At 41.9% G+C, this 23,990-nt stretch overlaps 1 protein-coding gene and 1 long non-coding RNA gene across 9 annotated transcripts in view; one reads left to right on the top strand and one right to left on the bottom strand.

The window, feature by feature from the left end:
• The window catches only part of PGBD1 (piggyBac transposable element derived 1), a 58,756-nt gene that overhangs the window by 29,264 nt on the left and 5,502 nt on the right, over positions 1-23,990 (top strand). For 5 of the 7 annotated variants that reach the window (XM_072813709.1, XM_072813708.1, XM_072813707.1 and 2 more), the window contains 4 exons: positions 4,978-5,450; positions 6,406-6,555; positions 19,710-19,839; positions 20,566-20,662. In XM_072813709.1, coding sequence (XP_072669810.1) covers positions 5,022-5,450; positions 6,406-6,555; positions 19,710-19,839; positions 20,566-20,662 — 806 coding nt within the window. In that variant the 5' untranslated portion in view covers positions 4,978-5,021. Of the gene's footprint in view, positions 1-46; positions 3,368-4,977; positions 5,451-6,405; positions 6,556-19,709; positions 19,840-20,565; positions 20,663-23,990 lie in introns of those variants that run through there. The other 2 variants (XM_072813710.1, XM_072813712.1) reach the window with 2 other exon arrangements.
• On the bottom strand, positions 4,166-23,582 carry LOC140626166 (uncharacterized). 2 transcript variants are annotated; one of them, XR_012025364.1, is made up of 3 exons: positions 19,673-23,582; positions 7,893-8,235; positions 4,166-7,372 (listed from the first exon to the last, which is right to left on the bottom strand). It is a non-coding gene; the product is annotated as an uncharacterized lncRNA (long non-coding RNA). The 2 variants fall into 2 exon arrangements; XR_012025365.1 differs by lacking the exon at positions 19,673-23,582 and adding an exon at positions 8,963-11,493.

The following is a 23,990-nucleotide window of genomic DNA, read 5'->3' as shown; positions in this document are numbered from 1 at the left end:
TCTGCCTCTCTCTCTCTGTGTGTGTGACTATCATTAAAAAAAATAAAAAAAAAATACTGTTTCCTGGAGGAGGACCAAATCTGTAGAGGCAGAGCAACTTTTTGAGACACTAAAGAATTTCATGGAACAGTCATATTCCATTCCTTACGGGGTCATAAAGCTGTGTTTCTTTTATTCTGCCTTGATGGATAAAATTAAGTTGGTATTGAAGATTTTCCCCCAAGTGTTTTGATGGCTGTGCTGAAGTCAGTACCTATCATTCAGCTCTGAGTCATAGTTTAAATCTGTTTGATTCTGTTCCATTTAAGAAGGAAAGAACAGAATGTCTATTTTTCTCATGAAAAATAAATGACAATGACAAGAGTCAAAGCATGAAGAATGACATACCCTTCAATAACTGGAAAATTTATGTGATGATTTCTTAGTACACACATTATAAGTGTTCTAAATTCATGGACACCTTAACTAGCCTACTCCCTCTCACAGTCCCAAAGGAAATTGTCTTCTCATCGGTGCCCTGGGGGCGCACTCATAACCACTTGAACATATATGTTGGATACAGGAATATTTTAAATTTTTTTTGAGAGAGCATGGGGGCAGGGAGGGGTAAAGGGAGAGGGGGAAGAGAATCTCAAGCAGGCCCCACACCCAGCGCAGAGCCCAACTCAGGGTTGGATTCCAGAACCCTGAGATCATCACCTGAGCCAAAACTAGGAGCCGGGCTCTTAACCGACAGCCAACCAGGCACCCCTGGATATAGGTATATTTTGATAATGTGCTTTTCTTCTCTATTTCTCAAAGATTATAGAAACATTGAACAAAGGGCAAATGTTATAACAGATCTTGAAGGTTTTGCTTGCAATGCAACACTTGTTAGGTGCCCTAAAAGGAAAGCTGTAAGTCTATTCAGAGGATAGCAGCCCAGAAAGGATGAGCTGTATTGTGAAGTATCTTCTACTGATCAGCTTTTCTGTTGGGATAGTATCCTGTAATGTTCAAAAAAGAACATTTCCTGCTCACTCCTGTTTAAAAAACTGATACAGTTATTAGTAAATGTGCCGTTAATTCATGTAGTATGGAGAAACAGGAAAGGAAAAAATAAAGCATCCTAATTTTCACCTGTCAAAAATAATCATTGTTTAGTGTATGTATGTATATGCATGTATATACATGCATGTATGCATGTATACATTCGTGCATACATGTATATATATGACAATCAAATGAATCGTGATTAGTACTGATAATTTCTGCTTAATTTTAATATATAATTGCCCATTATATTTATTATAGAAATTCATATACTTTGTAAAGACCTGAAAACATGTAAAAAAAAAAAAACTAAATCATCCTGCTGCGTGGTCTAGACATAATCTCTTAATGTATTCTGAGATACTGATCTTTTTTATGCATAGAAACACTTCACTTTTCTCACTGGACTTCATATCATTAACAGTTTTGATTTGTAAAAGAAAAGGACAATTTGCCTGTCTGCCCAGTCCATTCTATCATTTCTGCCACGATCCTGAGTGGGCAGCTTGCCATGTGACCCTTCTCTGACCACTGAGCATTAGACCAGGGTGGGGGACCTCTTAGCCAGGCTTGGTCATTTGGATACCCCCAGAAGTTTCATACTGGATCACAGATTCTGTTTGGTCTTCGTTAGGCATTTGAACAAGAAACTAATCTAGAGCTGGAACCATTTTTGTGGTCTTATGAAAACCAAATAGAAACAAACCAGCCCAGTGAGAAGTAAAAGAATGAAGACTCAGAGACTCTGGAGAAGTGACTCTGACCCTCCTCTCCTGAGGTCCACTATATTCCCAGTGGGTCCTGGGAGTCCAAGAAATGCCCTTGTTTCCTTGCCAGCAAATAAAAGAAAGCCCTGATTAAGACACCAGATAACTAAAAGTCTTCATTGAAGACAATTTCTAAGAAAGGTCGCTCAACATTCTGTGGTACATGTTCCTACCATTAGTCATTTTAGTTTATAGTTTGTCACCATAAACAGTATTTCAGTGAACATCCTTGGACATACAGCTTTGCTCACTTTGTAGAATTTTCCTTCATTCAATTCCTGTGACTAAAATTAATGAGACAAAGAGGTAGGCACATTTTTCTAAGGCTTTTTGATTCATTTTCCAGATTGCCCTCCAGGATGGTTATACTAATCTGTACCTTCTGTTAGTCTGAAAATGCCCATTTTTCCATGCCTACATCAAACCTGGGAATTATCCTTTTGCATATATGACATTCTGGTGGATACAAAATAAGTATTTTAAGCGGTTTTTAAAGAATATTTTTGCTGTCAGCGTTGGTCTCTTGGATGTTAATTGGTCATTTATAATTCTGATTTTGTGAACAGCCATACTTACATTTTTTTCTGGATTTTTCTCTTAGATTCTTCTGCTTTTAAACAGCACTGCCCTTCAAAATAGGGGTTCTGTATATAAAATTTTAAACGCACATGCTCTTTGACAGATCAATTCTAATGTGTAGTAGTTAACCTGGAGTTATAAGAGCATGTAAAGCTATTAAATGTTCTCTGCAGCATTACTTAGTGTATGTGTATATATATATGTGCGCATATACACATATATATGTGTACACGTGTACTATAAAACAGTAGGATAGTTGAGTAAACTGTGGTGCATCCATACAATGGAAAACTATTAGGCTGTTAAATAAATTCGTATGGAAAGATCTCCAAGGTAACAGAAAAGGCTGAGATGCAAATTCATGTTGTGATCCCATAAACGTTCAGTAAACAAACGTTGATTGATTGGGTGCTACTACGTGGCTGATAGTGTGCTGGGAAACCCATACACGATATTAACAATGGTTAACTTTAGGGATGGGGCATTCTTCATTTTATGGTCTCTATGCAAATTGAATTTTTATTGGGAATAGATCACCTGCATATTTAAATTTTAGGAATTTGTGCTGCTTGCCATATTGTACTTGTTCCTTCATCGTCTAACCAGAAGCCCGAGAGGAGCCTCACAAAAGGGTCTCGGCTTTGCCATCCCGTTGCTGATGGAAAGGGCCCACGGGGACGAGCGGCGCGCTCTGGGCTTCGCGCCGCGCCTGCGCGGGGTGGTGGCGGCGGGATCCTAGAGAGGCGGGACCGCGTTCCTACAAAAGCCCCGCTCGGCTGCCGGCGGGTCGGGCTCTGCGGCTTCGGGAGCCTGTGCGGTCGGGAGAGCCGCGTCTTTGCTGAGCAACATCCTTGAGCTGTTTCCTCCGCTGAAGAGCAGGAGGACGTGCTGGTATCCGGCGCCTGCGGGGTGCCTCGGGGTGCCTCGGGGTGCCTCGGGGGCGCAGGTGCCCCTCGGTGACTCGGACGGCCCTGCTGCCTGGACGCCAGGTGGGGGCGGGCTCGCTGGGGCTGTGGGGACGGGGCCTCTGCCCCCGGGGTGGGCACGGGGGGGGGTGGCGGCGAGAGCCGGAGAAGGACCCGGTGGGCGCTGAGGGTCGGGCTCGCTCTCCCACGAATAGTCTGGAGCACAAAGGAGTTTCCTTGGTCCGGACAGGAGTTGTAGGATGGCGTATGCACCGTGACTTGGGAAATGTGCCTCCCTAGAAGGGCAGTCCTGGCCGTGGAGGACAAGGTGGCTAGGAAAAGCCCGAGCAGTCAGCGGTGACTTGAGTTTGCGAAGACCATGGCTTTCCAGGAGGTAGAGGCTGTGTCTTTTATTCCGGGATTAGCGTTTTGCCAGGAAAATAATGACGTGCTCAAATGTTCACCGAATGGCAGACAAACCAGTAAAAACCAGTAAAAACCCGGCGAAGGTCAGGACATTATTGTAGTCGTGAATGTAAGTAAAGGTAATAGGAGAATGAAAGGGGAGGGGATGGCAGCACCAGGTGCTTCCGAGGAAGGATCGGCTGGACTCAATGTGTAGAGACTGGTTTTCAGCCTGGGGCGATGGTGGTGATGCCAATGGAATGGGGAGAGCAGTGAGGACAGCTTTGAGGGACTTGGATTTCAGTTTGGGATGTGTTGAAATTATGACCAGGAGAAGCTGGAAACTGGAAGGCATCCTACTGGCATTTTAAGATCTGAGTCAGGAATGTAAAGGTTAGCTGGAGTCAGCCAGATTTGAGTGTTCTTGGAATAGAGATACGCTGAAATTGTGATTAATGAGAACACAAAAGGAGATAGTAAGGAGGGAGAGAAAAAGAACACGAAGCATGTATTTCAATTACCTATTCTTACATTAAAAATGTAATAAATTGAAACCCCAAACTTAGTGCTGTAAAACATATTGAAATTATTTTTCATGATTCTGTTGGTTGACTGAGGATTTCTACTGCTGGAGTTACCTATGGTTGCTATCAGCTGGGAGTTAGATGCTGCTGGATTTCAGTTGGGGCACCTGGATTCCAATCCACATGACCTCTGCATGGCCAGCTTGGGCTTTCTCACAGCATGGCAGGCTCATAGCAGTGTTCACTTCCTCTTGCAGAGCCATTTCTGCCATATTTTCTTGGCTAAAGCAAGTCATAGGCCAGCACAGATTCAAGGGAAGGAGAAATAGACTCCACCTCTTGATGAAAGGAGTGATGAAATCTCATCATAAGAACTTTTAGGGGACAGGAGACTGGAAACCTTCCCTGCTTTTAAGGTGGAATATTCTGTGAGAAGTACACAGGTGAAAAAGTGTGTTGTAGCTCTGCACTGAATACAATTATTTCTCTCCAGCTGAAGTGTAGGCTGCTCAGGCATTCTTACTGTTAACCCTGTTTCCCTCACATCCTTTACTTACATCCATCACCTCCTGGCTCAACCCCTTTAGGATTCAAGATATATTTCTGATTAATCTCACTGGTAACATAGGCAAGCCGGCTCTGAGTGAGAGGCTCTGAGTGAGAGGTACAATAGGAACAAAAGTACAATAGGAACAAAAATAGGTTTCATAGAATTTTGAAGCTCTTGTAACTTACATGTAACTTACATCCATTCTTATTCCTTAGATGTACATTTGGAAAAACATTTCTGAAGTGCAAAAGTGGGCTAAATGAGCCTTTTCCTTGAAGCCTTAAAGCTCAGCATGGATGAAGCTTTGCCAGGCCCCACCTCTGAAAATGGAGACAGCCTTGTGAAAGTGAAGGAGGAAGACCCCACCTGGGAGCAGATGTGCAGCTTCCAGGAAAGCAGCTGCGACACTCGGGAACTTTGCCGCCTGCGCTTCCGGCAGTTCTGCTACCAGGAGGTAACAGGACCCCGAGAGGCTCTGGCCCAACTCCAAGAACTTTGCCATCAGTGGCTGCGGCCTGAGACCCACAGCAAGGAGGAGATCCTGGAGCTGCTCGTGTTGGAGCAGTTCCTGACCATCCTGCCCAAAGAGCTCCAGGCCCGGGTGCAGGCCTGTCATCTGGAGAGCAGGAAGGATGTCGTGACTATGCTGGAGAATCTACAGAAAGACACAGGAGACCCAGGACAGCAGGTTGGGGAACACTTGTCTGTTAATTTTTAAGTTACTATTTTTAAATGATTTATAACTTACAGAAGTATCTTATAGAGAACTCCTGTATCCTCTTCACCCAGATTCACTAGTTGTAACCATTGTATCCTCATGTGCCTCCTCTGAGGAACAAGGGCATTCTTTTGTATAACCAGAATACAAAGATTTCATTTTAGGAAATTAAAATTGTTATGATACTATCATATACACAGTAGTCCTTGTTCACATTTTGCCGTATCATCCCAGCAGTGGTTTTTTTTTTGCCAATTTTACCCTGATCCAGGATACAGTCCAGCCTCACATGTTGCATTTTAGTTGCCTCTTCTTTAGTTTCCTTGAATCTGGAACAGTTCTTGGTCTTTCTTTGTCTGTCATAAGATTGATATTTTTGAAGAATACAAAACCAGTTTTTTTACAGAATGCCCATAAATTTGGGTTTGTCTTTATTTTGTCATGATAGTGAGTGCATCACATCAGGAGGCCCATGGTGATGGGTTGTCCTGTTACTGATGAGGTTAAGGTGGTATCTCTTGGATTTCTGTATTATAAAGTTACTGTTTTCCCTTTGTAATTAACAAGTAATTCTTGGAAGATGTTTTGAGATAGTGTAACACACCCTGGTCCTCATTAAAGTCCCATCTACTAGTGTAAGCATCCACTTGGGTTTGTTCTGTTTTCTGGGCAGGGATTCTTTGCCTTGTTTCTTGTTTGCCACGATATCCTCAGAATGTAGCACAAAGTCTGAGTCTTAGTAGGTGTGCAGTTCTTGTTTATCAAATGGATGAATTTCTCTGTGTTGCTCCTCTGTCTTACTTGCTGCTTCTCTCAAAGATAAAATGGGGCTCGTCTGGTGTTCCCTGGGAGTTGTCCCTAACTGCTGTTCAGTCTGGGTCCTATCAGGGTGCCTCTTCAAGGTATTCGAATCTTTTGTCTCTAGGCGTGTATCTATACTCAGGGACAGGGCCTGTACCCACTGGTGACAGATGATCAAGGAGCCTCTTTGGAGTGTCAGAGTCTCCAGCTCCTGCCCAGGAAACCCCCCTTGAAATGTGAACTTCCTGAACTCTGCCAAGAAAACCCTGAAGAAGTAAGTGGTGAGCGCCAGTCGGTGTTTAGTGTGGATGTTGGGAGCAGACGCTGACTGGTGTTTGTTTATCTGTGTCCTCGAGTTTTTATATGTATATTTTAGTCTAACCCTGTATCTAAGCAAGCTTCTAAGGACATTTGGAATTGTAAAATGTTGGAATCCTAAAATCTTCTTGTCCGATACCCTTCCCAATAGTTGGGAAAACCAAACTCAGGTTGTTTAATGAGTTGTCCAGGTTCAACAGACATAGCAACATCTAGAATTCATGTCACCTGACCTTCTGACCAGAAGTGTCTCTGCTATATACCTCTGCTCTACATATCTAATTCTATACCTGTTTGGATGGTAGCCTTCCAGATTTACCTTTTTCCCTTAGTAACATTTCTTCAGTATCCTCCCTGCCTCTAATCTTGGACCATTTTATTTTATTTATTTATTTAAGTTTTATTTATTCATGAGAGAGAGAGAGAGAGAGGCAGAGACACAGGCAGAGGGACAATCAGGCTCCATGCCGGGAGCCTGACGTGGGACGCGATCCAGGGTCTCCAGGACTGCGCCCTGGGCCAAAGACAGGCGCCAAACCACTGAGCCACCCAGGGATCCCCTCTTGGACCATTTTAAGTGCAGCTTTGGGCTTAAGCAGGTTCTCTCTTTTCTGTTTCGAGTGCAGTCTCCTATGTGCAGAGCTTCCCCACTTTCCATCTCCAGTCTTTACCTCCAGGTAAACCACCCCTGCTGGTGGTTATTGGTTATTGTTCAGCTCTGTGCGGGCCTCTGGCAATGGGATAAGCCATGCAGTGAATACAAAATCTGTGGTCTGCAGATGGATCGAGAACAGAAAAAGTACACAGAAAGTTCAAAGAGAAGAACTAAGAACTCCACAGTGTGGTGTTTTTTAACCTCTGGTGAGAGGTGCTACAGGTTTTTCCCCAGAAGTTGTTGAAAACTTGACTCTTTTCCCTGGAAAATGTGGGTACATTCAAAATTATGTGTATGATTTCAGAGGGTTCATGATATACCCCAGTCATTCATGGTTTATCAGTTACCACATTGGTAATCTGTGAATATTGATATTTTGACAATAAGTGGAGAATAAATGATTCATGAAATAAAATCACTAGAGTGAGATAAAATGTATAGGGCTTGCATTACTTATGGTGTTTACCCATATAATGTAGCATAAATAGGACTTGATATTTACCTACTGACATGGCTAATGGTTCTATCATATTTCTTCAGCTATGAAAAGCCAGCGTTACATAAAGCCCCAGAATTGTTTATGTGAAGAAGTTGAGAGGAGGTAGGGAGCCCCACAGTGGGCAGACATTCCTACTTACCTATGAGACGATGAGCACCCATCTGTTCCAAGTGATTTCATTTCATTTCGACTGGAGATGGGAAGGTAATGAATGGAAGTAGGCAGTTGTCAGAATGGTGAGGATGATAATTGACTAAAAGATAGCAGTGGTCATAAGACGTAAGATTCTCTCATGTTAAGTGAATGCTTAAAAGCTGTGTAAGATGGCTCATAGAACTGGACCCCAGGGGCATTCTGGGCAGAGTGACGGCCTCTTGCGGTTTTCTGTGTCCTCACAGGGAGGCACCACTGCTGTGAAGTGTGCGAACAGGATGAGAATGCTCTCTGGGCCCTCAGGAAGCAGGTCTTGTCATTTTCAAGGGCTTTAAAAAAAAAAAAAAAGTATATCCTTTTAGCTAGGATTTAGACCTTTAGACTCTAGCTAAAGATCTACCTACCACTTATAATCTCAGCACATTTATCCAGGTTACCTGAGACCACATGAACTAAAGACCAATTTCCCAGGCTATTGGTATCCCTCCTTGCTGGTATTTTTAAGGAATAGCAAGTCAACCAGCATGGCTAAAGAGTAGGGTTTGTTTGGCGAAGAGTGTGGGAAGAAATAGGGAGATTACGTGGAAACATCTTGCAGGGTTGTTAAAGTTTGGACTCTTGCTAAAAAGTTGGGTGCTGGGGCAGCCTGGGTGGCTCATCGGTTTAGCGCCGCCTTCAGCCCAGGGTGTGATCCTGAAGACCCGGGGTGGAGTCCCACATCAGGCTCCCTGCATGGGGCCTGCTTCTCCCTCTGCCTGTGTCTCTGCCCCTCTCTCTCTGTGTCTCTCATGAATAAATAAATAAAATCTTAAAAAAAAAAAAAAAAGTTGGGTGCTGGATGCCTGGGTGGCTCAGTTGGTTGAGTGTCTTCTTTTGGTTGAGGCCATGATCTCAGGCCTCTGCTGAGCCCGTGTCAGGCTCACTGCTCAGCAGGCAGTCTGCATCTCTCCACCCGCAACCCCCCACCTTATGCTTTCTCTCTCTCTCCCTCTCAAAACAAAACAAAACAAAACAAAACAAAACAAAAAAAAACCTTAAAAAAGTTGGGTGGGGTACCTGGGTGGCTCAGTCAGTTGAGCAGCAGGTGACCTTCAGCTCACGTCATGATCCTGGGGTCCTGGGATTGAGCCCAAGTCAGGCTCCCTGCTCTGTGAAGAGTCTGCTTCTCCCTCTGTTCATACTCTCACTCTCTCTCTCTCTTTCTCAAATAAATAAATAAAATCTTAAAAAAATAGTTGGGTGCCATGGAAGCCTTATTTTTTAATCAAAAATAGGATTTATAAGCAGTTATAGCATGTGTGTGCACATGCACACATTTGGGTGTGTTTGTGGAGGGGCATTCTTACCTGTCATAGAACACTAGATTTAAATGAAAACTCTTGAGAACTTTATTTTTCCCAGTTTCTTATTGCTCGGTTTTGATAGAATTTTATTGTCAGACACATTGTTGAGTGTTTGGATATGTTGATGGAGAAGTAGAAGGGACCTTAAGATATCATCTGAATTGCAACATAACCCTGTATTCAGTACTCCTGTTGTGTCTTTAACAGAGATGTAGAGCAGTAGATCAGTGTGGTGTTTGTAATGAACTTTCCTATATGTGAAAACATTCTTCTGCCTCTTTCTCAGGCTTAACCTTAATGCTCTTCCACCTCAGGAAGATGATAAGCAGACACAAAGTCTGATCTGACCTTTGCAGTCTCACATCTTCCACTGTGTTTGCTCTTTCCTTGCATTTTATCTTTTCCTGCTTCCATTTTCTGTCCCATCCTCCCCATTCTCAACTCAGCCCTTTCTCTGTCAGCAGGTCTGTTTTACATTGTAATTTTTCAAGTGAGAGGTTTGGCATGTATGTGTTCTGGGGGAGGTCAGGCAGTTAATAGTTAATCAGGGACAAGTCTCTTTTTCCAGCAAACTCTGGTTTCTCTAGATCCCAAATAACAGAAACAAAAAAGTTCTATGAGGATCCATTGTGTCTGGAGAAAAAAAAAAGTGATGCCATAGTCTTGGATATATTTTGCGTTAGAATGATCAAATCCTCTTCATTTTAGTAATTTTGTGTATCTGGTATTAAGCCAATCTTAAAATATAATAATACATTCCCTCATGGGGGGTCTTGCAGTTTATAGAGGGCTTTTGTGTTCATTATCTCATTGGATCTTCATGAACTCTGTAAAGGGACTATGTTCTCCCCATTGCACAGATAAGGAATTGGAGGCTTAGCAAGACTGGCAGGCCCAAGATCACACAGCTGCACCTGTAAGTCAGTTCTTTATATTTTCTTTTAATTCCAATGTAGTTAACATTACAGTATTCTATTAGTTTGACGTATCTAATAGTGATTCAGCAGTTTCCTATATTGAACACTGAGTCAGTGTTCACCAAGATAAGTGTACTTTTAATCCTGTTCGCCTATTTCACCCATCACCCCCAATCCACTTCCCCTCTACTAACCATCTATCTGTTCTATGTAGTTAAGAGTCTGTTTTGGTTTGTCTCTGTTTTCCCTTTTGTTTTTAAAATTCTACGTATAAGTGGAATCATGGTGTTTGTCTTTCTCTGACTTATTTCACTTAGCATTATACATGTTGTTGCAAATGGCAAGATTTCATCCTTTCCATGGCTGAGTGATACTACATTGTGCGTGTGTGTCTACCACATCTTTATCCAGTCATCTATCACTGGACACTTGGACTGTTTCCCTAGTTTGGCTATTATAAATAATACTGCTATAAACACAGGGGTACATATATCCTTTCAAGTCCGTGTTTTCACTTTCTTTGGGTAAATAATAGCGCAATTGCTGAATCATATGGTAATTCTTTCTTTTTTTTTTTGAGGGACTGCCATACTATTTTTCATAGTAGCTGCATCAGTTTGCATCTCCACCAACAGTGTAGGAAGATTCCTTTTTCTCCACATCCTTACCAATATACTTGTTTCTTGTGTTTTTAGGTTTAGCCATTCTGACAGATCTGAGGTGATATGTCATTGAGGTTTTGATGTGTTTTTCCCTGATGATAAGTGATGTTGAGCATCTTTTTGTGTGTCTGTTGGCCATGTGTAAATGTCTGTTTGTGTTTTCTACCCATTTTTAAAATTGAATTATTTGTTAGTGTTGAGCTACCTAAGTTCTTTATATATTTTGGATATTAATCCTTTATCAGATATGCCATTTACAAATGTGTTCTCCCACTCGGTAGATTGTTTTTAGTTGACTGTTTCCTTTGTTGTGCAGAAGCTTTTATCTTGGTGTAGTTGTAATAGTTTATTTTGTTTTTTTTTTCCCTTTGCCTCAGGAGACCTATCCAGAAAGATTTTGCTATGGCCAATGTCAGAGAAATTACTGCTGGTGCTCTTGTCTAGAATGTTATGATTTCAGCTCTCCCATTTAATCCATTTTGAGTTTATTTTTGTGTGTGGTATAAGAAAGTTGTGGTTTCACTCTTTTGCATATTGCTGTCCAGTTTTCCCAACACCATTTGTTGAAGATACTTTTTCCCATTGCATATTTTTGACTCTTTGGTCAATGATTATAATCATTCATTTATTTCTGGGCTTTCTATTCTATTCCATTGATTGTGCCAGTACCATAATGTTTTAATTACTATAGCTTTGTAATATAACTTGAAATCTGGAATTGTGATACCTCCCACTTTTTCTTTTTCAAGACTGATTTTGCTATGTGGGGGTCTTTTGTGGTTCCATACATATTTTAGAATTATTTGTTCTAGTTCTTTGGAAAATGCTGTTGGTATTTTGATAGGGATTGCATTAAATCTGTAGATTGCTATGGATAGTATAGACATTTCAGTTATATTTGTTCTTCCAACCTATGAGCATGGAAGTCATTCATTTGTGTTGTCTTCAGTTTCTTTCATCAGTGTTTTATGATTTTCAGAGTACAGGTCTTTCACCTCCTTGGTTAAGTTTATTAGATACTTCATTTTTTTTCCTTTTTTTGGTGGAATTCTAAATGGGATTTTTAAAAGATTTATTTATTTATTTTAGAGAGAGAGAGCACACGTGTCTGCAAGCAGGGGGAGGCTGCAGAGAGAGAAGGAGAGAGAATCCTCAGGCAGACTCCCTGCTGAGCTTGGAGGGTTGCTGCTTAATGGGCTGAGCCACCCAAGTGCCCAGGGATTGTTTTCCTAATTTCTCTTTCTGCTGCTTCATCATTAGTTTACAGGAATGCAGTGGATTTTTGCATATTGATTTTGTATCCTGTGACCTTACTGAATTCATTTATCATTTTTAGTAGTTTCTTAGTGGAGTCTTTAGGGTTTTCTCTATATAGTATATATAGTATTGTGTCATCTGCAAATATGAATGTTTTACTGCTTCCTAAGCAGTTTGGATATCCTTTATTCCTTTTTCTTGTCTGATTGCTATGGCTAGGACTTCCAGTATTATGTTAAATAAAAGTGGTGAGGGTAGGGTTGCCTGGGTGGTTCAGTCAAATGTCTGACTCCTGATTGTGGCTTAGGTCATGATCTCTCTCTTAGGGTTGTGAGACTGAGCCCTGCATTCAGGCTCCACAGTGGAGCCTGCTTAAGATTCTCTTCCTCTCTCTGCCCCTTTCCTCCCCTCCCCTCAGTCTCTTTTGAAACAAACAAACAAAAGTGAGAGTAGACATCCTAGTCCTATTCCTCACCTGAGTGGAAAAGCTCTGTTTTTCCACATTGAGTCTGATGTTAGCTGTGAGTTTTTCATATATGGCCCTTATTATGTTGAGGTATGTTCTCTCAACCTTCGTTGTCAAGGGTTTATATCATGAATGGATGTTGTACTTTGTCAGATATTTTTTTCTGCCTCTATTGAAATGATCATATGGTTTGTATCCTTTCTCTTATTGATATGATATATCACACTGATGGATTTGTGAATACTGAACCACTCTTGCATCCTGGGAATAAATCCCACCTGATTATGGTGCATGATTTTTAAAACTGTATTGTTGGCTTTGGTTTGCTAATATTTTGTTGAAGATTTTTGCTTCTGTGCTCATCAGAGATATTTCCCTAGAGCTCTCTTTTTTGGTAGTGTCTTTATTTGGTTTTGGTATCAGGGTAATGCTGTCCTCATAGAATGAGTTTGGAAGCCTTGTTCTACCTTTTGGAATCATTTGAGAAGAGGTGCTAACTCTTCTTTTTTAAAAATCTTTATTTTTTAAAGATTTATTTATTTATTCATAAGAGACATACACACAGAGGCAGAGACATAGGCAGAGGGAGAAGCAGGCTCCATGTAGATAGCCCAATGCAGGACTCGATCCCCAGTCTCCAGGATCACGCCCTGGGCTGAAGGCAGGCACTCAACCACTGAGCCACCCAGGTGTCCCCTAACTCTTCTTTAAATGTTCAGTAGAGGGACGCCTAGGTGGGTGGCTCAGCGGTTGAGTGTCTGCCTTCAGCTCAGGGTGTGATCCTGGAGTCCCGGTATTGAGTACTGCATTGGGCTGTCTGCATGGTCTGCTTCTCCCTCTACTTAGTCTCTGCCTCTGTCTCTCATGAATAAATAAATAAATAAAATCTTTAAAAAAATAAATGTTCAGTAGAATTTGCCTTTGAAGCCATGTGGTTTTGGACTTTCATTTGTTGGGAGTTTCTTGATTCTTTATTTAATCTTGCTGTTAATCAGTCTGTTCAAATTTTCTATTTCTTCTTGATTCTGTTTTGGTAGTTTGTATGTTTCTAGGAATGAATACATTTCTTCCAAGTTGTCTTATTTGTTGACATATAGTTTTTTTTCTTTCTTTTTAAAATATTTTATTCATCCATAAATGAATGTTATGTCTTCTTGTTGAAGTTTCCTCTTTTTGATTATATAGTGCCCCTCTTTGTTGCTTGTTACAGTCTATGTTTTAAAGTCTACTTTGGGGATCCCTGGGTGGCGCAGCGGTTTAGCGCCTGCCTTTGGCCCAGGGCGCGATCCTGGAGACCCGGGATCGAATCCCACGTCAGGCTCCCGGTGCATGGAGCCTGCTTCTCCCTCTGCCTGTGTCTCTGCCTCTCTCTCTCTCTCTCTCTGTGACTATCATAAAAAATTAAAAAAAAAAATAAATAAAGTCTACTTTGTCCAATAGAAGTATTGCTACCCTGGCTTTCCTTTGACATCTATTTGCATGATAAGTGTTCCTCCATCACCTCACTTTCAATCTGCAGATGTCTTTAGGTCTGAAATGAGTCTCTTGTAGGCAGCATATAGATGGATATTGTTTTTTTAATCCATCCTCTTACCCTATGTCTTTTGATTGGATTTATTTAGTCCATTTACATTCAAAGTAATTATTGATAGATATATATTGCCATTTTTTACCCTTTTAATGGTTTCTTTAGATTTTCTCAGATCTTTTCTTCTCTTGCCTTTTTTCAAGTTGGTGGTCACCAGGCATCTGGGTGGCTCAGTGTTGAGCATCTGCCTTTGGCTCAGTTTGTGATCCTAGGGTCCAGTCACTCAACAAATGTCTGTTTAACTTTATGTGCCTTTATTTATCTATTTATTATTTTTAAAATTTTTATTTTAAGGAGGCTCCATGCCCAACATGAGGTCTGAACTCACAACCTTGAGATTAAAAGTTGCATGAGGGTGCCTGGGTGGCTCAGTGGCTGAGCATCTGCCTTTGGCTCAGGTGGTGATCACAGGGTCTCCAGATTGAGTCCTGCTTCAGGCTACCCACAGGGAGCCTGCTTCTCCCTCTGTCTATGTCTCTGCATCTCTCATGAATAAATAAAATCTTAAAAAAAAAAAAAGTTACATGCTCTACTAACTGAACCAGCCAGGCACCTCTGACTTTATGTGCCTTTAAAAAGTTTAATTTTATCTCTAGTATAGTCAACGTGCAATGTTATATTAGTTTCATGGGTCCAATATAGTGATTCAATGATTCTATATATTACTCAGTGTTCATTATGATAACTGTACTCTTAATTCCCTTCACCTGTTTCACCCATCCCCCCACCTACCTCCTCTCTGTAACCACCAGTTTGTTCTTTAGAGTTGTCTTTTTTTTTTTTTTTAAGATTTTATTTATTAGAGAGAGATAGCACCGGCAAGGGGGCAAGGGAAAGGGCAGAGGGAGGGGGAGAAGCAGACTCCCCGCTGAGCAGGAGCCCCATGTGGGGCTTGATCCCAGGACCCCAGGATTATGTCCTGAGTCAAAGGCAGACACTTAACCTACTGAGCCACTCAGTCACCCCCAGTAGGTTTTCTTTTAACCTTGTTGATTGTTTCCTTTGCTGTGCAGAAGCTTTTTTTTTATTTAATTTATTTTTGCCTTTGGACCTTGCCTCAGGAGACACATCTAGAAAAATGGTATGAATGGATATCAGAGAAATTACTGCCTGTTCTCTTATCTAGGATTTTTATGCTATCAGGTCTCACATTAACGTTTCTAATCCATTTGGAGTTGATTTTTCTGTATGGCATAAGAAAGTGTTGAAGTTTTGTTCTTTTCCATGTGGCTGTACAGTTTTCCCAACACCATTTGTGAGGAGACTGTCTTTTTCCTATTGCATGTTCTTCCTACTTTGTTGAAGAGTAATTGACCATATGATCGTGGGTTTATTTCTGGGATCTCTAGTCTGTTCTAATGATCTATGTGTCTATTATTTTTGTGCCCATACCATACTGTTTTAATTACTACAGTTACCGAGTGTAGCTTGAAATCTGAGATTGTCACACCTTCAGTTTTGTTGTTCTTCTTGAAGATTGCTTTGGCTATTTGGGAACCTTTGTTGTACCTTACAAATTTTAGGATTATTCTTGTTCTGTGAAAAATACTGTTGGTGTTTTGATAGGGATTACATTAAATCTGTAGGTTTCTTTGCATAGTAGGGATATTTTAATAATAATCTTCTCCCACTACATGAGGAGGATGAGTATTTCTGATTGTGTCATTGTCAATTTATTTCCCTCATGTTTTATAATTTTCAGAGTACAGGTCTTTCAGTTCCTTTGTTAAGTTTGTTCCCAGGTATTTCATTATTTTTGATGTAGTTGTAAAATGGGACTGTTTTCTTAATTTCTCTTTTTCCTGCTTTGTTGTAAGTGCATGTATAGAAATGCAGTGGATTTTTGTTTACGGATTTTGTATCTTGTGGCTTTATTTTTATTTTTTTAAAGATTTTATTTATTCATGAGAGACGCAGAAAGAGACAGAGACACAACACAGAGGAAGGAGAAGCAGGCTCCATGCAAGAGCCCCATGTGGGACTCTGATCCCAGGAATCCAGGATCACCCCGTGAGCCAAACGCAGATGCTCAACCACTGAGCCACCCAGGCATCCCTAGTGGCTTTACTGAATTCATTTATCAGTTCTCATAGGTTTCTGGCAGTCTTTAGACTCTGTATAGTGTGATGTCATCTGCAAATAGTGAGTTTAGATGCCTTTTATTTTCTGTCCTGATTGCTGTGGCTTGTATTTCTAGTACTATGTTGAATACAAGTGGTGAGAGTAGAAATTCTTGTCTTTTTCCTGATCTTAGGGGAAAAGCTCTCAGGTTTTCATCACTGAGTATGATGTTGGCTTTGATTTTTTTTGTATACAGCATTAGGTTGAGGTATGTTCCCTCTTTATAAACCTTCTTTGTTGGGGGTTTGTATCATGAATGAATGTTGTACTTTGTCAAATATTTTTTCTGCGTTTATTGAAATGACAGTGGCTTTAGTCTTTTGAATTTGTAAGACTTGTTTTGTGGCCCAAAAAGTTATTCATTCTGGACAGTGTTTTGTGTGCACTTGAAAAGAATGTGTATTCTGCTGTTTTAGTATGAATTTTTAAAAAATATTTTATTTATTTATTCATGAGAGAGAGAGAGAGAGGCAGAGACACGGGCAGAGGGAGAAGCAGGCTCCATGCAGGGAGCCTGATGTGGGACTCCATCCTGGCACTCCAGGATCATGCCCTGAGCTGAAGGCAGACGCCCAACCGCTGAGCCACCCAAGCATTCCAGTATGAAATGTTTTGAATATCTGTTAGATCCATCTGATCTAGTGTGACATTCAAAGTTATTGTTTCCTTGTTGATTTTCTATTTGGATGATCTGTCCAGAAAAAAGTTGATAAAATAAGAATTTGGTTGAAAAAGAAAGAGAAAAAAATTAATATTAAAGAACTAAAGAATCATGGGGGGAGGCGGAGGGACCCAAACGATGATTTCTATATGCTGTGTTCCCCTAGCACTGGAGTTTTGCAGTTCTCAATGCTTGGTAGTCTTGGACTTAGCTGCATGATCTTACTGATCTTCTGGGAGAGGGGCCTTTTGTGTTGATTGTCAAGTGTCTTTGTCCTGGGGCAGAGCTGCACCACCCTCACCAGGGGGCTAGGCTAAGTAATTTCCAGATTGCTCAATGTGGCTTTTTTTGCTCCCTGAAGGCTTTCCGTGCCACTGTAGAAGATGAGAGTGAAAATGGTAGCCTCCCAATTTCCAGCCTCAGAGCTGAAAGCTCAGGGCCCTACTCCTCAGTGCACCCTCAGGGAAAAGCAGCCAATCACTCTGTCTCCCTGGTCTCTGTCCACATTCTGTGCTCACCCAGCCTGTGACTGAATGTCTTTATCTCAGACACGAGACCCCCGTTTCGAGTCCCCTAACCCTGCAGACTCTTGTGGCCCACTCCCACACCACTCCTCCCTGAGGAGAAGGGGGGTCTCAGGTTCTGCCGCTCGCTGGGGCCCTGATTGGAGAGCAGTCGCGCCGACTGTGCCCCAGTTCATGGTTTATGGCCACCCTGAGCTGGGAGCCCACTCCCAGACCTGCTGATTGCAGCCAGCTTCCCCTCTTCTAAATCCTGGGAATTCTGTCACACTCAGGCACCCCCGAGCTTCCTGTGGCCCTGAGGATCCTGAGACCACTCTGCCCACCTAGGATTCTGCCCTGTTTTATCACCTGAGTGCCTTTCATCCCTCCACATTCCCTGAACCCTTCACCTAAGCAGACTTTTTGTCATTTGTTGCCTGAATTGAGAAAAGAAGAAAAAAAATCTCCAGAGTAGGGAGGGAATAGGATTTTTTTCAGTGAGCTCTATGCCCAGTATGGGGCTCAAACTGACAACTTCTGAGATCAAGAGTTGCATGCACTGTGCAGTCATTGTTCCTGTTTCGATTATTGTGGGTCCTTTTGGAATCAGCAGCTTCCAACATGGTAGATTCCCAGCATTTCCACTTCAGGTTGCTTCTTTTTGTTTGTGTGTGTATGGGTGTGTGTGGGGGTGTGTGTGTCTTCATTTCCCAGAAAGCACCCTGCACTCATCCACACACAGCCACCTCCTCTGTCAACTCCTGTTTCGTTTCTTCTTTCCTGTCTCCCCTTTGTTGAGTGGCTCTACTCTTTGCTTAAGTTTTCCTATAGCACAAGCTTCTTTCTCCTCCTTATTTTCATCTATGACTTTAAAATTTGCTGTATGTGAAAGTGCATCACCGTAAAGCACTTGAAGAGTTTGTGAATAGTCGAGTTTGTGAATAGTTGTGAACAGACCCTAAAGTTTTAGAACTGTAGGATTCCTGACAGAATGGGGACAGTTGTGGTGTCCCATGTCAGTCAGAGGCATGTCTTGGTTCTGACCTGTTTCATATACATCAGAGGCTATGCAGGCTGTGCCCCCACAAGGCCTGCTCCCCTAGGGACCAGCTAGAGGCAAGGACTCAGCTGGGTCCCAGGAGAGCAAGGTGCCCAGCTCATGGGAATGTGGCAGGTAGCAGCCCTCCTTCTGGCCACCTCCTCCTTGCCCTTCTCACCTGTGGGAGCTTTTTAGGCACCTCTGCCCCTCTACCTTCACCTTGTAACAGGTGTCAGATCAAGGATGCCTCATGCAAGGGGCTCGTGTGGATGACATGCTGTTGCCTCATTGTGGGCCAAGCTTAAGAGGCACATCCACATCTTAAGTAGGACAGGGAAGGGGCAGTTAGACCCTTCTTTTCAGAAAGTACCTCCATTCATTTGAGGCTTAGTGCCTCATGTTTTCTCTTTGAGGGCCTCTGCTTTGTCTCCCGAGCCTGACCTCCCGGATTCTTGCTTTATATTCTTAGTGTTCTTGCACAGACCTGACATTTATGATGGTAATGTTAATTCTGTGTATCCAGGGCAAAACTTGACATCACCACAAATGGATTTTGTTTTCCCCCTCAATTTCTCAGTGGTTTAGTCATTTTCCTAGTCATTTAGTTAAAAAATAATTGAATCTTCCATTAAGTCCTGTGTTTCTAATTCAGTTTTCCTCAAAACATGGTCCTTGTGGAGTCCTCTCATTACTTGGTGTTTTTTTCTGGCTTCTAATTTGTTCTTAATTCTGTCAGACCTGGTGCTTTCTATTTTTCAGAAATATTTTATCTTTATGAAAATAGTTGTACAGAGAATAAAAGTTACCTGTACGTGTTTTTAGAACAATATAGTTGATGATGTGGTTTGAACTGTGTCCCCCTGAAAGATATATTGAGGCCCTAACATTCCAGGTACCTGTGAATGCAATCTTATTTTGTAAGAAACTGTAGATGTAATGAAGGTGAGATTATCCTGGATCTGTGTGGGCCCCAGATCTGGTAAGTGGTGTCTTATGAGAAGGCTGTGTGAAGGCAGAGGGAGAGATTGAAGTGACACATCTACAAGCCAGAGAACACTGATCCTTGCCAACCACCACCAGCCAGGAGAACGGTGAGGATGATCCTCCCAAAGACCTCTAGACAGAGCAAGGCCATGCCAAAGGGCTGGTACCACTGCTTTACTGAAGGTGGGGTAGTCCATACCCTTCAACCGGAGCCCCCATCCTTACCACAGTGTAGACTAAGAGCCTCTTTTTGCCTTTTCAGACATCATTGAAGATGGAGGAAGAAGCCATCCAGGCCCTTGTCGCAGAGGAACGGCCGCCTTGGAGTCTGGCTCACAGGAGCCCCTGTAGAAACTCAGCTCAAGAGAAGGTTACAAACATCAGTCCAGTGGGTGAGGACGGCTTCTGGCAGGTCCCATGTGTATGAGCACCTTTTCCCATCATCAACTCTGATGTGGCCCTTGTGAGGCAACATTCCCTATCCACCATCGCCCTCCCTCCCCGTCTCTGCCCTCTGCCTGCTGACTTCTCTCAGCCCTTACCTTTTCGCATCCCTCCTGGTCACAGATCACTCAGCTTAGTGATTCTTGTTATCTTCTCTGATCATCCCTCCATATTCCCTGAACCCCTCACCACTCCTTTGCTTCCCATCTTCTTCCCTGTAAAAGCTTCCATGTAATTGTCATGTTCAGACATCTCTTCATGTCTGGAAGACCCACACACTTCTTTATCTCAGATGAAGTTCTCCCCACGCTCTGAGAAAATTATTATCCATGTATGATTTTCGTTAAATATGCTTTGCCTTGTTAGACCTTCTCCCCAGCTCACTGACCTTTATTATCTTCCCATATTATACCACATTTTGTAGGACTGTTGTGACGGCACTCCTGGGACACCTGATGATTATTTTAATTTGAAAATTCTATTCCCCTATTAAATCACCTGGCTGGCTCAGTCAGTAGAGCATACAACTCAATCTCAGAATCTTGTCAATTTGAGCCCCATATTGGGCACAGAGCTCACTGAAAAAAATCCTATTCCCTCCCTACTCTGGAGATTTTTTTTCTTCTTTTTCAATTCACACAACAAATGACATTTAAATTATTGTATCATTTTAGCTGAAGAGGTTGTAACTAAAGATGCATTATTTAATGCAAAGCAAGAAACTTCTGAAGAACTGCAGCACAGTGCTGAGGCCTCAGGAATACCCAGCAGGTGAGTGTCCATGCTTGTATGTAAATAAATCCTGCAGCTGGGAGGAGTCCAAGATGGCAGAGGAGTAGGAGACCTTAGTTTCATCTGATCCCAGGAATTCAGTTAGACAGCTATCAAATCGTTCTGAACACCTGCAAACTCAACCAGAGATCTGAAAAAATAGCTGCAACTCTACAAATGGAAAAGCAACCACTTTCTGCAAGGTAGGAAGTGCAGAGAAGTGAATCTGAGGTGATATATGGGAAGCTAGACCACGGGAGGTGGGAGCCTCCAGCCTCCAGCTACCAGAAAGTGACAGAGCAGTGCAGCACAAAATAAGAACTTTTAGAAGTCTGCTTAGGTGAAGGGTTCAGGGAATGTGGAGGGATGAAAGGCACTCAGGTGATAAAACAGGGCAGAATCCTAGGTGGGCAGAGTGGTCTCAGGATCCTCAGGGCCACAGGAAGCTCGGGGGTGCCTGAGTGTGACAGAATTCCCAGGATTTAGAAGAGGGGAAGCTGGCTGCAATCAGCAGGTCTGGGAGTGGGCTCCCAGCTCAGGGTGGCCATAAACCATGAACTGGGGCACAGTCGGCGCGACTGCTCTCCAATCAGGGCCCCAGCGAGCGGCAGAACCTGAGACCCCCCTTCTCCTCAGGGAGGAGTGGTGTGGGAGTGGGCCACAAGAGTCTGCAGGGTTAGGGGACTCGAAACGGGGGTCTCGTGTCTGAGATAAAGACATTCAGTCACAGGCTGGGTGAGCACAGAATGTGGACAGAGACCAGGGAGACAGAGTGATTGGCTGCTTTTCCCTGAGGGTGCACTGAGGAGTAGGGCCCTGAGCTTTCAGCTCTGAGGCTGGAAATTGGGAGGCTACCATTTTCACTCTCATCTTCTAGAGTGGCACGGAAAGCCTTCAGGGAGCAAAAAAAGCCACATTGAGCAATCTGGAAATTACTTAGCCTAGCCCCCTGGTGAGGGTGGTGCAGCTCTGCCCCAGGACAAAGACACTTGACAATCAACACAAAAGGCCCCTCTCCCAGAAGATCAGTAAGATCATGCAGCTAAGTCCAAGACTACCAAGCATTGAGAACTGCAAAACTCCAGTGCTAGGGGAACACAGCATATAGAAATCATCGTTTGGGTCCCTCCGCCTCCCCCCATGATTCTTTAGTTTTTTAATATTAATTTTTTTTCACTTTCTTTTTCAACCAAATTCTTATTTTATCAACTTTTTTCTAAATCTTTTTTAATTTTCATTTTTACTGTTATATTCTACTCTTTCATTATATTTAATTTTATCTTCTATATATGTCTGTCTTTTTTTTTTTTTTTTTTTTTTTTTTTACAACTTTGGGATGCAGTTTCTTCTAACAGATCAAAATACACCCAGAATCTAGTGTATTAGTGTATGGCTCTTTTCTCCTCACTTGTCTGATCATATTATTTTTTTTTCTGTTAAAGCCTTTTTTTAAATTTTCATCTCTACAGTTACATTCTGTCTATTCAATATATTTAGTTTTTGCATATATATGTATTTTTCTTTCCATACAATTTTGAGATGTAGTTTTTAGTAACAGACCAAAATACACTCAGGATATAGTGTATTGGTGTGTTCTGTTCACCTTTCTGTTTGTAGTCCTTTTTTTAAAAAACTTAATTTTCATTTTTGCAGTTACATTCTATCCTTTTAGATACATTCTATCCTTTCTATCCTTTTATCCACAAAAAATTGAAATACACTAAGTTTTTCTTTTGTTACAATTTTGGGACTAAGTTTTCTAACAAACGGGTCAAAATACACACAGGATCCAGTGTGTTGGTCTGTTCACCTGTTTAATTATAGTCAGTCTCTCTCTCTCTCTCTCTCTCTCTTTGGTTTTGGGTCTCTTCTGATTAGTGTATATTTCTCTGGGGTGGTTGTTGACATTTTAGTATTTTGTTCCCTTGTCCATCTATTCTTCTGGGTAGCATGACAAAACAAAAACTCACTCGAAAAAGAGAACGGGACACCTGGGTGCTCAGTAGTTGGGCATCTGCCTTTGGCTTAGGGTGTGATCCTGGGTCCTGGGATCGAGTCCCACATCGGGCTCCCTGTGTGGAGCCAGCTTCTCCCTCTGCCTGTGTGTCTGCCTCTCTCTCTGTGTCTCTCATGAATGGATAAATAAAGTCTTTAAAAAAAGAGAGAGGATAGAAAGTAGTACTGACTGCGAGGGACCTAATCAGTATGGATATAAGTAAAATGTCAGAACTAGAGTTCAGAATAATGATTATAAAGATACTAGCTGGGCTTGAAACAAGCATAGAAGACACTAGAGAATCCCTTTCTGTAGAAATAAAAGAACTAAAATCTAATCAAGTTGAAATAAAAAAGGCTCCTAATGAGATGCAATAAAAAATGGAGGCTCTAACTGCTAGGACAAATGAGGCAGAAGAGAGAATTAGTGATATAGAAGACAAAATGATGGAGAATAAAGAAGCTGAGAAAAAGAGAGATAAACAACTACTTGATCAGCGGGGGAGAATTCGAAAGGTAAGTGGTACCATAAAGCAAAACAATATTAGAATAATTGGGATCCCAGAAGAAAAGGAAAGGAGGGGGGCAGAAGGTATACCATATAGAGCAAATTAAAGCAGAGAACTCCTGTAATCTGGTGGAAGAAAACAGGCATCCAAGTCCAAGAGGCAAAGAGAACCCCTCCCTCAAAACCAATAAAAATAGGTCAACACCCTGACATATAATAGTGAAACTTACAAATCCCAGAAACAGAAAATCCTGAAGGCAGCTTGGGACAAGAGGTCTATAACCTAAAAGGGTAGAAACATTAGACTAGCAGCAGACCTATCCAGATACCTGGCAGGCCAGAAAGGACTGGCATGATATATTCAAGTTCCAAAATGAGAAAAATATCCAGCCAAGAATACTTTATCCAGCTAGGATCTTGTTCAAAATAGGAGAGATAAAAAAGCTTCCAGAACAACCAGAAACTGAAAGAATTTTTGATCACTAAATCCTGCAGCTGTAAGAACAAATTGGAATGGAACCAGAGAAACCAGGTGGACCAAAGCTGCTTCTCTGGAATAATGTAGTAAGAGTGCTGCTCTCAATTCTGTAATCATAGGAGGCCCCATGCCTTGGTGACCTACTAATATCCTCATTGCACAAAACTTTCAGTTGGTGTACAACTGCTTCCAAGAATCCTATTCTGACTCTGTTTACCCTGCCTGGTCACCCTTCCCTGAGCATCCTTATATCTTTGTGGAGCTACAGATAAGAGAAACCAGAAAAGGCAGATAATTTATTTTTATTTATTTTTTAAAAAATATTTTATTTATTCATGAGAGACACA

Source organism: Canis lupus, chromosome 37 (assembly GCF_048164855.1).
Source record: "Canis lupus baileyi chromosome 37, mCanLup2.hap1, whole genome shotgun sequence".
NCBI lineage: Eukaryota > Metazoa > Chordata > Mammalia > Carnivora > Canidae > Canis > Canis lupus.
Note: the sequence above shows the minus strand (reverse complement) of the source record. Positions and strands in the feature narration are given on the sequence as shown.